Consider the following 16,028-nt stretch of genomic DNA (forward strand, 5'->3'; position numbering starts at 1 on the left):
GACATTTCCAAATTTCCCATAGAAAAAATGACCTTTTATGCTGATCCTAATTAAGACCATTAACTCAGGTGAAAAATTCCCCAAACCAGCTTGTGTGTTTTGAGGATATGATCATAGTGCAACTTCAAATTCCAGCAATGGCCTTGCTCCAGCAAAGCACTTAAGCGTGCTTAATCAAGTACCCCATTATGCAGCATGCACGTTATTACTGAATGAACTGTGTAAATGAAAGCCTTAAAATGCTTCACATGAATAAAAATGCAGACAAATTTTCCCTGTGGGGATTCATCCCATGCAGGAGATATCTGCAAGCTTTGCATTTTAATCAGTCAGTGGCAAAACTCAACTGCTAGAGTTGAAGTAGGATCTGATACTAGCATCACAAAATATGAAAATGGAAAATTTATTCCAGTTGGGTGTTCACATAGATGATGACCCATTTCTTGTGTTGGGCTACTGCTCACCATAGTATCAGAGATGACACTCTCATTAACATTTCACTATCTGTAGATCAGTACAGAGCTTAATATCCAGTTACCACTCCTGCATGTTTGCATTTCTCCCTCCTGGTATTTCAGGTTAATAGGGAAAGGGACCCCAGAGCCAAACACAATCGATGAGATAATTGACTTCACGAGAGGCTATGAAAGAGCAAGCAAAGTTCACTTGTGGCTTAAGTATTCCCATCTTTGCTTATGTCTGAAGCCATCTGATCTAGTTCGTCTGCTGTCAAAGAGGAGTGGTGGCATTACTGCAGAGCTCTTCTGTGAGCACTTTGTTCTTGACCTATCCAATATTCCCTGCCTTACTAGGCTCCCAGGGAGAGCTTTATTGTGCACCTCTGAAAAAGATAACCTCATGACTAGAGTTTGAAGTGCAGCTCTTGATACACTGCATTTGATTCTTGCCTCATGCAGTAATTTCTAAGCTGTGTCTGTGTTGCTGGAAATAGATGTCTCTTGCTTACCTTCCATACAACCTTTAAGGCTTTTAAGGGCTTAAGCTTTTAAGGGCTTCTGCACCCTGTCTGTGGCTCATTACTGCTAGCACAGGCCCAGTGTGCCCAGCAGTGTTTTAGCTGGTGAGTGTGCTTGGCATACACTGTCCTGCTTCACTGCACTTGATTTGCCTTCATTCCATCAAGGGAGTCTGATCTTCAGAGCTTCTATGAAATGTACTTTGAAAACTGTGTGATGCCCCCATGGAGGGTATCACACAAGATCAAGGAGATACTTAGCATGCTCTCGTTTTGTTCTTTGTAAGGATAATTCTTTCTTCACTGGGCAGTTTCAGATAGCAAAGTGTCTTAGTGATGAGAAGTGTTCAGGTTGTCCATATGGTCTTTCCAGGTGTATACATGAGTGGACCTCATAGTACTAGAGTGTGAATGTGCAGGAAAATATATAACTAAACTCAGAAAATAAGCCTGCTCTTCTAGGTTAAAATATTTCTGCAAATACAATTGCTAAAGTAAACCACCAGCGAAAGCATATTGAAAATGCTGTTGTTGACTGTGCTTTGGAGAGGGAAGCAGGTATGCATTGATCCAAGAGGAGTCAGTTGATATACATCAAAAGAGGTAAGAGCTTTGTGTCTTTGTAGCACAGCAGCATATGAAAATGTTTTCATATCTAAATTGGGACCTGGCTGTGGAAAACCTTCTGTGAAGGTATTTACGTTATTGGTGGTTTGGCTGAAACATGTTTTGGCCAATTAAATGGAGTTATTTTGTGCTGTCCTAATTGTAAGTTAAACAGGTGGTTTGTGCATGAAACATTCAATTTACTCAGGCTCTGTCTGACTTCAGATGAGACTATAGATACTATCCTATACAAAGCTAGAAGGTGATGTAAGGGAAAATGATGGATGTAGTGATGGGGGACCTGAAGGGCACCATCACAGATCTGACTGGACTGAGGTGCTGTGAGGATGTATAAGAAAAAATCTGCAAAAGTGAAGAAGTCACATTTTGTTCACCACCACTGCAGCCTGGAGTTCACTCTTAGCTTTTGCTATTAAGCAAACCCACCATTTGCTGCCATTACTGCCTCTTAAGTCTGTATTGTTACAGAAGGTACTAAAAGTATTTTTTCTCATTTGTGCAGCAGTTCTCAGTAGAAGTGCTTATATGCCCAAGGCAAGTGTGCTTTGTCCTCATACACAGAAAGCAGCTGTTGACATATTTTTATGTGTGTAAAATCTAATTATTTCAGTTACAGATAGATCTAGTTCTTTTCCACATTTCCTAACTTTTAAATCAGTTTTAATCAGAAATACATACACAGCTGTGAGATGAATGGTGTCTCTGTCCTACAGAAAGACCTCTTAAATCCCAGAAGTGTGTATGTATGTGTGTGTGGATTTGGTTTAGGGTTGGAGGTTTTTGTCTCCTTTTTACTGAGTCTGCTGGCAGATAGTCTCTGGGGAAGGAAACTATAATTACAATGCAAAAGTGTTTTATGTTTTTCTCCTCTGGTTTATGCTGGAAATATGAAACTGTAGTAGAGATTTTATGGAATTATTAACAGCCAAGCTAAGAAAGATAATTAATTGGTAGAGTGCACAAAGGGGAAAGACAGTGAAGTTTAAAATGATACGTTGAGCAAGTGACCTTTTCTCTGTGGTCTTGAAAATCACCTAATAAAACATTCTTTTACTGCATAGGTGCACTAATCATTTTTGTTTCTAATTGTGACACTGCTTTTCAGACAGTTTTATAGAGTGTGCTCCCTAATGTGGGCTATGAAAATCACCTTCACAGTCCATTTGTTTAGATTCTACAGTGTGCTTGAATGGAAGCCGACCGCCTCTGTAAAGGATACGGATTGCCTATAGATATCACATAAGACTAGTAATTCCCAGCAAAATGGTGGGTTAGTTTTTCACCAGGCTCATTACACCAGGCAGTATCTGGTTTTAGATCTAGATTTTCCTTTCCTGCAACGGCCTCCAGAGAGTGCCATTATTGCTCATGGCATGTTACCAGTGTTACACATGGGGATTTATGAAGTGCAGGTCTGATGCTATCTATTACATGATCTTAGATATTTTTCCATGTTACTCTTCTCCTCTAACCTACATTTTCTTCTTGTTCATAGTCTTTGAATTACACAGATTAGGCACACTGCTCCTCTCCTCACACCTAAGTATAGGACCAACTAGAATCAGGAAAGCACCTTGTGAGTCATTTTAGCTTGCTGTTAACCTCAGATACTGAACACGAGGAACTGCTGTGAAGGTCTCTCCATCATATGGCATTGTGTATAAAAAGAAACAAACAACTGACACTGCTGACTCATATTTAAAAAAATCTACCCTTTCCTAAGCCGACTGGTAATGTTCTCCATTGAAGATGGACACACAGTCCTTCTCCTGTCAGAGGGCACTTTGCTTTTCATGTTGGGCTTGCAACATCCGATCCCTTCAAATAAGGAAGTCTGGTTACAGGTATGGTGTAGAGTTGTCAGAACATCCAAACAAGGCCTTTATAAAAGCAAGGAACCGGTAGATTCAAGTAAGTGACAAAAAGTAGAGGATGAAAAGCATTTTAGCAGTAACAAACTAGGTGAAATCAGGCAGAAATCAGAGAGGCTTTTTCAGTCACTGGAGAAAGGATTGTGGGAAAGAAATGGGGATAATAAAGTCCTGTATGTTCATTATCCCCTTGCCTGAAAACTTGTGTTGCACTTGTTCAGAAATTTTTCTTTGTTTGGCAGGTGGTAAAAATAAAGGTCTGACATGAAAGAGGATAGCAGACATTTACCTGAAATGGTAGTTTTGAAACTATGAAGACCCAGCAGTTTTACCTAGTGTTGTGTTGAGAGAAGACTTCACAATAGTTTTCAGTGTAAATGTGAAAGGAGCATCAAACATTAGTGTGCAGACCTTCACTGTTGTTTGTACATGGAAAAAACAATGAAGGGGCTGGAATACTCTTCAGTTCCCACTCCCTGGCTAGATCCCATCTTGTATTGCCTTTGGTGTAGGAATCATTGTTGCCATAAAAGCTTTTGTAAAAGTTACAATAGTTTTGTGTTGTGATATCAACAAACAGCAGGCAGAATTAACCTCAAAGGAAGTGCTTGATGACCTCAAATTCATAAGACAGGTTAAATGAGTCCACACTGCATTTATTTTTCAACCATAAGAAAGTAAGTCTAGGTATTTAAGTTAGCTGTGATTAGTTTGGTATCAACTGTGAAAATGCTGAAGATTCACAGGGTGTATCTAATAATACTCAATGTGTACCTTTATGATTATATGTATGATGAGTCACATCCTTTGTTAGTCTTAGAATTTTTGTTACTGGCTAATGTGTGAAGGTATAGATTTACTCCTGCTTGCAGGTTTTGTGCCGTTAAGAATGACTGCAGTTAAAGAACCTGTTGGAAAACATGTATGGAACATAAGACTAGGAAGGAGTATAAAAATATCTCATTATGTGAGAACTGGGAGTCACATGCAGGACTTAGTGAATCAGCAGCATGCCCTTATGATGGTGAAGCATTAACCACAGGCTGGGTTGTGCTAGGCAAGAGCATAGCCAGCAGATCAAAGGAAATGATTATTCCCCTTTACATAGGCTGCCATGAAGCCACATGTGTTCATTGTCCAAAAGAGGTTCAGTTTTGAGTTTCATCAAACAAGACACAAGCTAGAGAAGAGGCAGCAGATTCTGGCAGAAGGCACTGAAGATGTACACAAAAGATGCTGTTGCAACAGAGCTTGTTCAGCCTGCAAAATCAAAGAATAAGGAGAGGTTGAGTGCTGTCTTGCATCTAAAAGAAAAGGAAGAGCTAGCCAGACATTTCTCAGAGTTGCACTGCAGAGGCTCAGACTGCAACAGTGCCAAGTTGCAGCTAGAAAATTCTCAATTTGGCATTAGAAACTGTTCTTTATGAGGAGTAGTATTAAAGATTGCCCAGCAAGTGATATCCCATAGAGACTGGAGAGTCTCTATGCTTGGAGATTTTCAAAACTCAGCAACCTTCTCTAAGCTGGAAGTTATCCTTACTTTGAGGAGGACATTGAACTAGGTGACCTCCAAGGATCCTTTCCAAATTAAATTATTCTGTGGTTCTATGACCAAAATGAGATGAGGGAACATTACGTTGCTCGTCATCCTCAGTTTGGAGCAGGACTGGAGCTGGAGAACATGGTCCTTCAGCTCAGCATTTCCTGGCCTCAGCTTCGTTTTCTGCTAGGCAATAAGAGGAACTGAGGGAGGAGTGCCTTAGAGCTCCATCCATTCCTCCCACACACCCCATGCTGTTGTTAATGTGCAACAATGGCCATACATTTTCTCTTTGCTTCTTTTTAATTAAAAAAAAAATAAATGCATGTAGGCTCAACTATGTGAAGAGGCATATTGGATTAAGACAGTCTTAATGGCAGTAAATGGAGAGGTCCACCCATTCTGCCGTGTGTTTTAACTGCTCACTGAATGGTTTTAAACACCTATCTCTACATAAAAAAAAATCAGTCTATGAGCAACACTTGTAAAATGTAACTTGAGCACATTTTACCTGTGTGAAAACTCTTAAAATAATCCTGTGGTGTCTGTTCTCATAATCTCTCTTAACTCTTGCCATAACTTTCCCATTTCTTCCACCATCCTTCTTCCAAGTGTATGAAAAAATGTACACTTCTTAATACTGGCCTAATTTACTGGTACTGCCAGTAGAAATAATTAGAGTGGTGGGATTTTTCTCTTCCTAGAAGTTTTAAGTACTGTCACTGAAATAATTGCATTGTAATTTGGGAATCATTATAGGAATTACTATTCTTTAACATCATGAAGTTTGTAATATTTTTTACAACTGTATTGTAATAGACAATTCAGACTACAGCAAACCAATTTTAGTCCATGAAAAGGAAGTTTTTTGGCAGTGGAACAAGTGATAAAAGTAATTGGAAAATAGTTGCCAGCCTCTTAGCCAGAACTCCTAGGAACTAAAGGAACTCTGCATCTCTCAAACCTTTGTGAAGTTCAGATTATTCACCATGCAGGAGCTAAATCAGCTGTTACCTCTTTAAAAATGGGTTTGGATATACTGTTTCTGTCAATACTGAATGTGACAATAAACATCTAGCAGTACTGTAAAACCAGAAGGTCAAAGCACTTCTCAAACAATTACAGTCTGAGAAGAAATAGACTCGGCTTATTGGATTCAGAGGGAATGATGGCTTGGGCCTTGGTCACCAACTTGTAAGCCTGGGTAGGAAATGTGTCTTTGGAGCCCCTAGGTTTGATTCTAATCTTATTCAAAATCAGTGATTATTTTTGTAGTAGTAATCAAAGTGGGTATTTTGTGCATGGTAGTCTTCACCTTTTGGATCAAATAATCTTGTAAGTGCTGGTTAGCATTTAAATCAGGTGAGGCTTATCTATCCATTATTGGCATTCTTTATGAGTAATGTGTACATACATGTCATACCAAACTGTGCAACTGCAGATGTGACTCCTCATATGAACTCAGAATTCAGTGTTCTAATTACTTACAGCCTATTGAGATTAAAGAGACAAGATCTCTTTTGTGTTGAACAAGAAGCTCACATTCTTTTCTGATGAACCGTTCTCTGTTTTTCTTCTTGATGATCGTGGGCAACATTCTCGCAGAGACATCCCAGTCCTGTGCCACCATCTCCAGTCCTGTTTCATCCTGTCCCACCACTCCCCCCATCTCCTGCAATAAAGCCTTAGTAACTTATGGTTGACCTAATTGTGCAGTGACAGCACTGCTGCTAAGTGGGGGAGATCCCTCTCTGGTATGGCACTCACTTGGGCTTTGTACAGTCTGCAGCCTGGAGCAAGACATAGGTAAGCAGCAATGCCGAGCATTGAGGGAACCTCCAGTTTCACTTGCGGGTGAGGTGTCCCATGGAGCTTTCAGTATGACTTGGAGACTTGCGAGCCAAGTTGTACACTCCTCTCGGTATCAGTTCCTACCTAAAGCCAGTGAATGGGGTCACACATTACTGAAAAAAAAAGATCCTGGCATTGTGACTTATTTGGAAATGCAGACAGTCTTCTGAGGTACAGCAGAGTTTAAGTAATGTATTATCTGTGGCAACTGTTATTTGCCTGTCCAGTCCTGAAGTACTTGGATGAACGATACTCTGTCTTAACCTGGATGTGTCTACATGAGATCAAAGAATCACAGAATTGTCAGGGTTGGAAAGGACCTCAAGGATCATCTAGTTCCTGCCATGGGCAGGGACACTTTCCACTAGATCAGGTTGCCCAGAGCCACATCCAGCATGACCTTAAAATCTTGCAGAAATGGGGCTTTTGGCACCTCTTTGGGCAACCTGTTCCAGTGTCTCACCACCCTTATGGTAAAGAACTTCTTCCTAATATCTAATCTAAATCTCCGCTGCTCTGGCTTGGAGCCCTTCCCCACAGTCCTATCACTACCCGACATCCTAAAAAGACCCTCACCAGCTTTCTTGTAGGCCCCCTTCAGATACTGGAAGGCCACAAGAAGGTCTCCTCAGAGCCTTCTCTTCTCCAAACTGAACAATCCCAATTGTCTTAGCCTGTCCTCATAGGAGAGGAGCCTCAGACCTCTGATCATCCTTGTGGCTCTTCTCTGGACATGTTATAGTACATTCATGTCTTTCTTGCAATAGGGGTTTCAGAACTGGACACAGTACTCCAGGTGGGGCCTCATGAGAGCAGTGTAGAGGGGGAGAATCACCTCTCTTGACCTGCTGGCCACACTTCTCTTGATACAGCCCAGGATCTGGTTGGCTTTCTGGGCTGCAGGCGTACACTGGCAGCTCATATTGAGATTCTTGGCCACCAGCACTCCCAAGCCCTTTTCTTCAGGGCTGCTCTCAAGCTAGTCCCTGCCCAGCCTGTAACTGTGCCTGCTATTGCCCCATCCCAGATGCACTTGGTCTTGTTGAATGCCATGAGGCTAGCATGGGCCCACCTCTCCATGTAGTGTCATGACAGAGAAAATCACAAGGTAGAATCATATCTACTACTGCATGTTACCTGATCCTCTGTATAGAATGAGAAAGTTTTGAAAGGTCTTTTCTGGCTCCTGAAGTCAACACTTCTCAGTAAACCTAAGGCAGGCGTTTTTTTTCTGTGTCATGTCATTACCTATTAATGCCCATCCATCTTCAGTTTGCACCAGTGGAGACTTAATCAAGCATGTATTGGGAGGAATAGATTATTGCTTAATCTGTCCAAGGATAGCTCAACTTTAAAATGGATTTTTTGGTACTGCTCTTAACTGAAACAAGGTTGTTAATATGATGCAGAATCATTGCAGTCATGTTTTATGTGTGTTTTTTCATGTTTAGATGAGTAGTAATGGCAGTCAAAATGCAATTCTGTTCAGTGTCATATGATAAGTGTTTGAAAATTAATGGATCTTCTCAATGGAAATAAAAGATTAGGGAAGTGCTTTGACAAACTGATAGAGTTGAAGAAACGGGAACATTTTGTGTTTGCTTGAGCACAGGAATGTAATTGTTGAATAGAAAGACGCCTTCCCTTAGTTCCGTGCTCAGGATAAAACTGCTGGTGAATGAAGAGATTCTTATGCTGGACTGGATGTTCCACTGCCAAGATCCAAATGTAGCAGGTCGGCATAGATTTGCATGTGGACCCTACTATTAAGATAATTGGTTTTCATTTTGCTTGTCAATATGTGGGAAGAATGAGCTGGGGGATGGAGGCCCTGCTGTAGGTCAGTTTGCTGAGAAGGAGAGGCTCTAGTGTTGTTACTACAGAAGACAAGTAGGGGTGTGCTACCAAAAGGATCTAAGTGCCTGAGCAGAAAGATGCAGGAGATAGTTGCCCATGGGGAAGAAGAGAGTGAGGAAATAAGAAGGGCAATTACGAAAAGCCTCCTGTCCTCATGTCAGGAACTGGAAGTGGGTACACCTGCTCCTTTTGGCCACACTATTCCTGGTGCAGGCCAGGATGCCATTGGCCCTCCTGGCTGTCTGGGCACACTGCAGGCTCATGTTCAGCCTACCATCAATCAGCACACCCAGGTCCCTCTCTGCCTGGCTGCTCTCCAGCCACTCTGACACCAGCCTGTAGCACTGCATGGGGTTGCTGTGGCCAATGTGCAGAACCCGGCACTTGGATGTGTTGTTACAGAAAATAAGGTCAAAGAAGTTGGTTGCTTCCAAAGTCACGACAGAGTCTTTGGATCATCTGCCTTCATTAAAATTGATGCTTAACAGCACTTACATCTTTCATCATGATTTGTAACCCTCTGAATTTTATTGCTTCTGCTGTCAGAAATCAATTTCACTGCTTAATGGCATCTTGTAACCTCAGAAAAGGAGAGTGCTGGGTTGATTTTTATTTTGGTTTTACTCAAAGCTTCGCTTCAAAGCTACATCCTTACAAAATAATTTATATGACGTTTTTTGACAAAGTTGCTTTCAGTTGTCTGACTTAAAGCAAATCTTTTTGTGTATACAACACACTATAGAAGTATTTCTCTGTGTTGATCTTTTTTATTGAGCTATGTGCTTTTAAAAGTTGTAGATTCTGATTCTAAAAAACAGTGAAGTGTATATTTAATCTTAGTTGTGCTTGTAGATCTGAGACTTCTCATATAATTAACATCCACCACAAGTGCTTGCAAGATCAGACCATAAACTGATGTTTTTTAGTCTTCCTTCTGCTTACTCAGGTTGAAGAATAGAATGCAGCACATTTATAATTCCAAATTAGACATTTAGATTAGTCTTTATTGATTCCTTTGGATCAAAACAAGTGTGTTTGGGTTTGATTCTGTCTTATTCACTCAATAATTTCAGTCATTGAAATGATTGACCTTGTTGGGAGTTCCCCATTAGTGGCACAACTGCAGGATGGTGTCTAGAGCTGTACATTTCTTAAGGGAAATTACAAAATTGTCCTTTTCACCAAAAATGCTCTAAACAAATGAAAATCCAAGTAGCTCATAGGAACCAAACTGAAACAGGATATGAAAAGATGCAACTTTTAATAGAGCTAAATGTGTAAAGGGAATCTCCTTTTTAAATGACTACATGTAGGAAAAGGTTCTGCTTTAAGCATGGTAGTGTCTGCTTTTCTGTACACTTACCCTTCTTTGCTCTTAGAAAGCTGGTTTGGCATACCTGTCCTGCACAAGTTTGCATTTTATAACTTTCAGAGCAAATCTATTTCCATACTTCTATGAAGAAACAACTTTCCAGAGACAGTTTCTTGGGGAATTAGATCAACATTTTAATTATGTGGTGAAAGAAATTGCTCCTCCTACTGCTTCTGACAACACAATCTCAATGTTCCTCTTCTATGATGTCAAGCAGAGAGTGACATTTTCAATAAGGAGTCTATTCTTTTCCCAGTCTATACCATTTCCCAGTCAGGACGCTAAACTGGCAAACCAGATCTATTGCTGGCCCACTGGATGTCACTTTACCAACATACAGTTTTCTATATGTTAAGTAGGAGAATAAAATCATCTCTTTTTTTCAAAGCATACAACATCTTGTAGCAAAACTTTTGTCTCTTTTTGAATTGTCTTTATCCTATATACAACTATTGAATTCCGTCCTACTGTTTCTAATATATGTCATGTGTTTTTTTCCAACTACAAAGTAGTAGCTTTCTGTCTTTGATTTATGTAGTGATGATTTTCAGCTAATTTTCCTTGCTGTGTTTCATTTAGAGAACCTGCTGCCTTCACAAGATAATGTTTGTATAGCGGATGACACAGTTCTGGAGCTATCAGAAGTGGAAGAAACAGCTTCAGAAAACAGCTGGTTTGCATCTGAGGAGACCACAGAAGACTCAGGTGTTGTGAGTTCCCCATCTGACATTGTATCTTTGGATTCACAAAATGACGGTATGAAGTTGAGAGACAACAAACCGGTCAGTGGCTATGTGGACTCGGCTGCGGCAGATGCGGTGCATAGCACAGAGACATGCCCTGTAAAGAGAGCCTGCTGTGATAGTGTGACATCTGACAGTGCTCCACAGAGGTAAACATTTATTTGCAACTAGCTGTTGGAAAATACCTTGCATGTCCTCCTTGTAGGGAGTCATTTAATAAAACCAACTTCTACTTTTTCTTGCTCTTTCTTAAACCAGAACACATGCCAGATGACTCCTCCCAGTAAAAAAGCTCACTGCCAAGTCCCCTGCAGTGACATACTTGTAGCAGCAGGCAAAGGTCACTTTTCTGTTCAAACTTGTAGTTAAATTTCTCACAAAAGACCACTGCCCTCCAGATCTGATTTCTGCAAGAAGTCTGTTTTGTTAGTTTGGTTCATTTTTTCAGTTCTGATAGCATATAGGTGCTTAAAATGTTACTATGTATTTATAGAGAAAAAATACATGCAGATCATAAAATGCAAAATTCATAAAACAGAAAAATTCAAGGCACTGAAGGCCAGGTGGAAAACTATTGTATTCACTAAATTTTGGGGATTGATTTTTGGGTGTATACACGCAGAGATATGTTCACCTAATGCTAAACACTGCTGACATTATACCTTGGAGATTTTTGTCAGCAGGTTTTTGTGTTGGGGTTTGGTTTGGTTTGGGTTTGGGTTTTAATTTGTATGTTTGTTTGGTTTTGTTTGTTTCATAAGCAAACATTTTCCTGCAGCTTTTGTAAGAAAATACACAAGAACCTGGAATTTAACTAGAAACTGCCTCCAAGTACAAGTGATTCTGACACCATGTGTTTGACAAAACTCACATTGTTGGTGGCAGGGCCGCAAAGGGAACCCAAAATTGATAGGACTTTGCAAATACAAACTGACCAAATAGGAAGCCATGCCTCTATCAAGGAGGGTGGCCTGGTAATACTGACAGGGATATGCTCTGTCTGATGCTGCAGAGTTGTGGGATAGATGTCAAAAATTCCTCTGGATTGTTAGTTGACACAAACTCTGTGATTTCTGGTTTCTCTCCATTCAGCTGCTAATCCATAGCCCCTTCACAGGAGCATGTATCACAACCTATTTATTTCCCTCCACACGTTTCTGAGGGAGAACTTCATCTCAGATCATGTAGTGCGTGGTAAATTAAGCTAAAGTTAGTATTTAACCTATTAGAAGGATGTTAGGACTTTTCTTTATCCATCAGTATCAGTGAGGACAGGGTCAAGCCTCATTAGATGCTTGCTCAGCAATATATTTTTGTCATGATTTGTCCTTTTTCAGTTTCTCGGGTCCTAATGCAGTCTCAGTGGATTAGATAGGCTAATATAGTAAATGCAATCAACATTCCAAGCCTGGTCCAAAAAAAGCAACCCATTAATTTCAGTAAACTTAAATTGGACCTTGTAAGATAACTAAGCAATCCCAGCTTTTCTCAAAATACAGGATCTGAACTGGTTAGGAAAACACAGGTGCTCATTGAGTAGGGGTGGAAGAAGTTACCATAACATTAAGCAAAGACAACAAAGCAGAGCCCTGTAAGAACAACACTAATCAGCAAAAAATATTTTGGAATTTTTCTGGTTTTTTAGTCAATAAAAGATTGATCACAGACCATTAAGTGATACAATCTATCCTGGAAGTCACTCTCTACATCTTTCACTTCAGCCAAATACATGGACCATGCTTTTGCCAAGAAAAGTTGGACCAGGTGGTCCTTGAGGCCACTTCCAACCTGGTATTCTATGATATGTGTTCTGTGTATTGCATTGAGATATACCTTTGCCACACAAACACACAAAAATTTGAGCAGTTGGAAAATGTGTATGTTTGAGAGACATCAGGACATTTCATAAGCTGTCTGGCAGAACTAGTGTTTGAGGGTCTTGCTGCAGTCACAAAGCTGCCTATTCTCCACTGCTCAGCTGCTGCAAGGCCAGCACTGTAGTACTGTCTTGGGCCCCCAGCTCAAGAGAGAGATTGGCAAACTCAAGAGGGTCCAAAGGAGAGTCTCTGAGAGGGCTGTGAGGGGGAAAGGAGTCAACTGGGTTGTTCTTGCAAAAGCAATGTGATTAAGAAAAAATCTGACAGCAGTCTTCCCTAAACAAAAGGAGAACTCAGGAATACACAGTGAAGAGACAAGAGGCAACCATCACCAGATGCTGTAAAGGAAATAAAAATTGAATAGAAGGAGGCAATTATTTGAAATGGAAGTGTTTAAGCAGCAGAAAAGGTTGCCCATGGAGGTCAAGAAATCTCCATGTTTGGAGGTTCTCAGAACTCAGGTAGGCAAAGCCTTGGACAGTCTGGTCTGACTTTGAAATTATCCCTGCTGGGAGCACAAGGTTTGGCTTAACCTTTTCTGTAATTCTATCATGCTAGATAGTCTGTATTCATCTATTGTGTCCATAATTTAAAAAGAGAGGTATTAGACTGAAATAAGAGACAGCTGTTACTGCTTGGGGAGTGCAGTTATTTTTTATAAATTCCATTTATTTTATAGGCTCTGAGCACAATTGCTTCAGATCAACTTAAGGTATAGCAGAAACTTAACATTTATGATTTATTTTAATCTTATGTAAGCAACACTTAGAGTGGCAGAGCAGAGAGGCTGATAGTAAGACATTTTAAGCTTTTGTGCTTTGAAAGTGCCAGTAGTACTTGAAGGTAAATTCCACTCCTAACCTCCAATTGTAAACAAACCAGCTTTAAAAATTGTGCTCCTCTAAAACCTTTTGAGGGTAACTTGTTTAAGTTTTCAAAAGCCAAATCCTGAGTGTAGAGAGAGTGAAGGAAAAAATAAGATTTATTTTTTTTTAAACCTATTTGTTTGAAATTCTTGATTTAGTGAGATGTGAGTAAGTTTTGAGTAGAGTTTTGCATACAGCCAAATCTGGAGAACATCAGTTTCAACTTCCACTGTCAGAACAGCTGCCACCCCAAAACTGGTTAGGAGCTCTGGGGTTGTATGCAGTTCTTGTGGTGAACAGACGACTTTCAGGACCAAAGCAGCCTCCTAAATTTTCAAGTTCATGTGGATAATTGATACCAAGCTGTACTGAGTTTTAAATATGTTTCATAAGCTACAAAACTTGAATGAAGATTTTATACAGAGTTTATTCATTCTTATTTATCTTCTTCTGGTCCCTGTACCAAAATGAAGGTAAGAGCAAAGAAATTGTGGGAGCATGTTGCTACTGCAAAGAAAAAGTGTTTAGCAGCAGTGGATCCAAGTTCTCCTTGAGTCTAAGCTCCACTGAAGCTAGAAATTTCATTTAGTGATTAGTTTGGCCAAGGCTTGGGGGGAAAATGTTAATGAAAATAATGGAAATATTTAGCTCTTTTAAATTGTAAAGCTGAAGCTTGGACTTAGGAATTTGTAAAGCTCAATACTCAGATCATTTTGTACTCTCTGGGCTGTGAAAATTACCCTAAAAGCAGAAGCAAATTATGTTTGAAGTGTGAAGGGCTATAAAGAAGGTCTGAGTGGTATTTTGCACATCCTCTGCAAAGAACTGCAGCAAAGAGTGGAATCAGTTCCAGAGTTTTTAGTGAGGTTTGGTCCAGAGGCTTAGCCTGTGCTCCAAGAGATCAACAGTATTTTGCCATGTTGCCTTCTTTGGTTAATTGCTTGTTTAGTTTTAAATTAATGTTTTGTAGAATTTCTGGAATTGTTTACTGGGTGGCCTAGTCTCTGTGTAGCCCCATAGGGGCTGCACCTCATCTGCTGCTGAGGCTGAGGAAAATCATGAGCATTTAAGGATACAGCCTTCAGCATGCAATAGGTTTGTGTGCACAAAGCAGCCTAAGCGGTACAGCCAGGTCAGAAATGGCTTTGCACACACAGAAATAACAACCACAGCAGAACTCAAGTCTCCTTCAGTTCCTAGAGCACAGAAACAGAGATGCCTAAAGGAAGGTCCCCAGGTTCCAGGGTTTCCAATTTTATATTTTTCTTCCATGGTTTTGTTTTACTTGAGAGTAATTTGCAAGTGCACTCTGTTTTTTCTCGCAAGGGTCAGGGGTGGTGGTGGTGGTGTGATTCTTGTTCAAGCAATCTTAATCCAAATACACATCTTAATTGGCATAGAGAGTATCAAAATCAAATGACAAATGACAGAAATCAAATGACAAAACACTCTGCTTCTACCCTTGGCTCTACTTCTAACCTATTAGACCATCTTTGTCTCTCTACCTTGGATATCCCTTTCAGCCACTGGCTGTTTTTTTACCATAAAAACTATAACACAGCTGTCATATCTCATGATATGTTTGTACAGTGCCTGGTGGAGCAGAATCCAGACCTCAGCTGGAGGTGCCAAGGGTTAACCCTGTATAAATAATTGACTACATGCAACATTTGACTGTGAATGTTTTAGTATTAACTGCTGACGCTGAACACTGTACTACATAGTTCTCTTTCTTCCTGTCCTTCCTTATGGTTGATTTCTTTGTGTTGTGTATCTGTTCACCAAATTTTAATATATAGTGTTAAATGAGTAACAAGAAAACCACAGACAACCTGAAATGTTGCTTATGTAGCAGTAAGTACATCTCATGATCTCACAGTGTTGCAACTCTGTCCTCCCATACCCCCTCCTTTCCCATCCCTTGTGTGGTGTCATCACGCAAGCTCCTAGGGGCAGGGATCAGACAATTTTATATGCCTATAAAGCAGCATGCACACCTACTGTCTGGAGCTTTATAAATAATTACACATGAAAAATTATGTTAAAATAATATTATTAGAGATACTAGGTCACACGGTCAAGGTTAGGTAACGTTAACATTGAAGCTGTCTTTGTAACCCTAGCTTCCCCCTTTCAGCCCTAATTCCCACCCCATTTTGTACAATATGATACAGTCTCTAGTTAGTTGTATTTCTTTGTTTTAGAGCACAATTACTAAAACAAGTAGAGCAGCATTCCCTCTCAGCTCGCATTCTCTTCTGGAGACAGAACCATTTAATTTCCTTTCACTGTTTTTATCTTACTCATCACACCAGTATCCATGTACCACGCAGGTAAGTTTAATGCTCAGAGGACTGAGCATTAAAAAGCATCTCATGTATCAGAATGCAGCTCTCCTTTTTCTCCAAAGTCTGTTCTTGAAAGGCATTTAACCATTGTGGCTGAACT

At 40.2% G+C, this 16,028-nt stretch overlaps 1 protein-coding gene across 1 annotated transcript in view; it reads left to right on the plus strand.

The window, feature by feature from the left end:
• Positions 1–16,028, plus strand: part of COBL (cordon-bleu WH2 repeat protein) — a 161,778-nt gene that overhangs the window by 127,334 nt on the left and 18,416 nt on the right. Inside the window, exon 11 of the mRNA XM_054164038.1 lies at positions 10,674–10,986. Coding sequence (XP_054020013.1) covers positions 10,674–10,986 — 313 coding nt within the window. The remainder of the gene's footprint in view (positions 1–10,673; positions 10,987–16,028) is intronic.

Source organism: Dryobates pubescens, chromosome 9 (genome assembly GCF_014839835.1).
Source record: "Dryobates pubescens isolate bDryPub1 chromosome 9, bDryPub1.pri, whole genome shotgun sequence".
In the NCBI taxonomy this organism is placed as follows: domain Eukaryota; kingdom Metazoa; phylum Chordata; class Aves; order Piciformes; family Picidae; genus Dryobates; species Dryobates pubescens.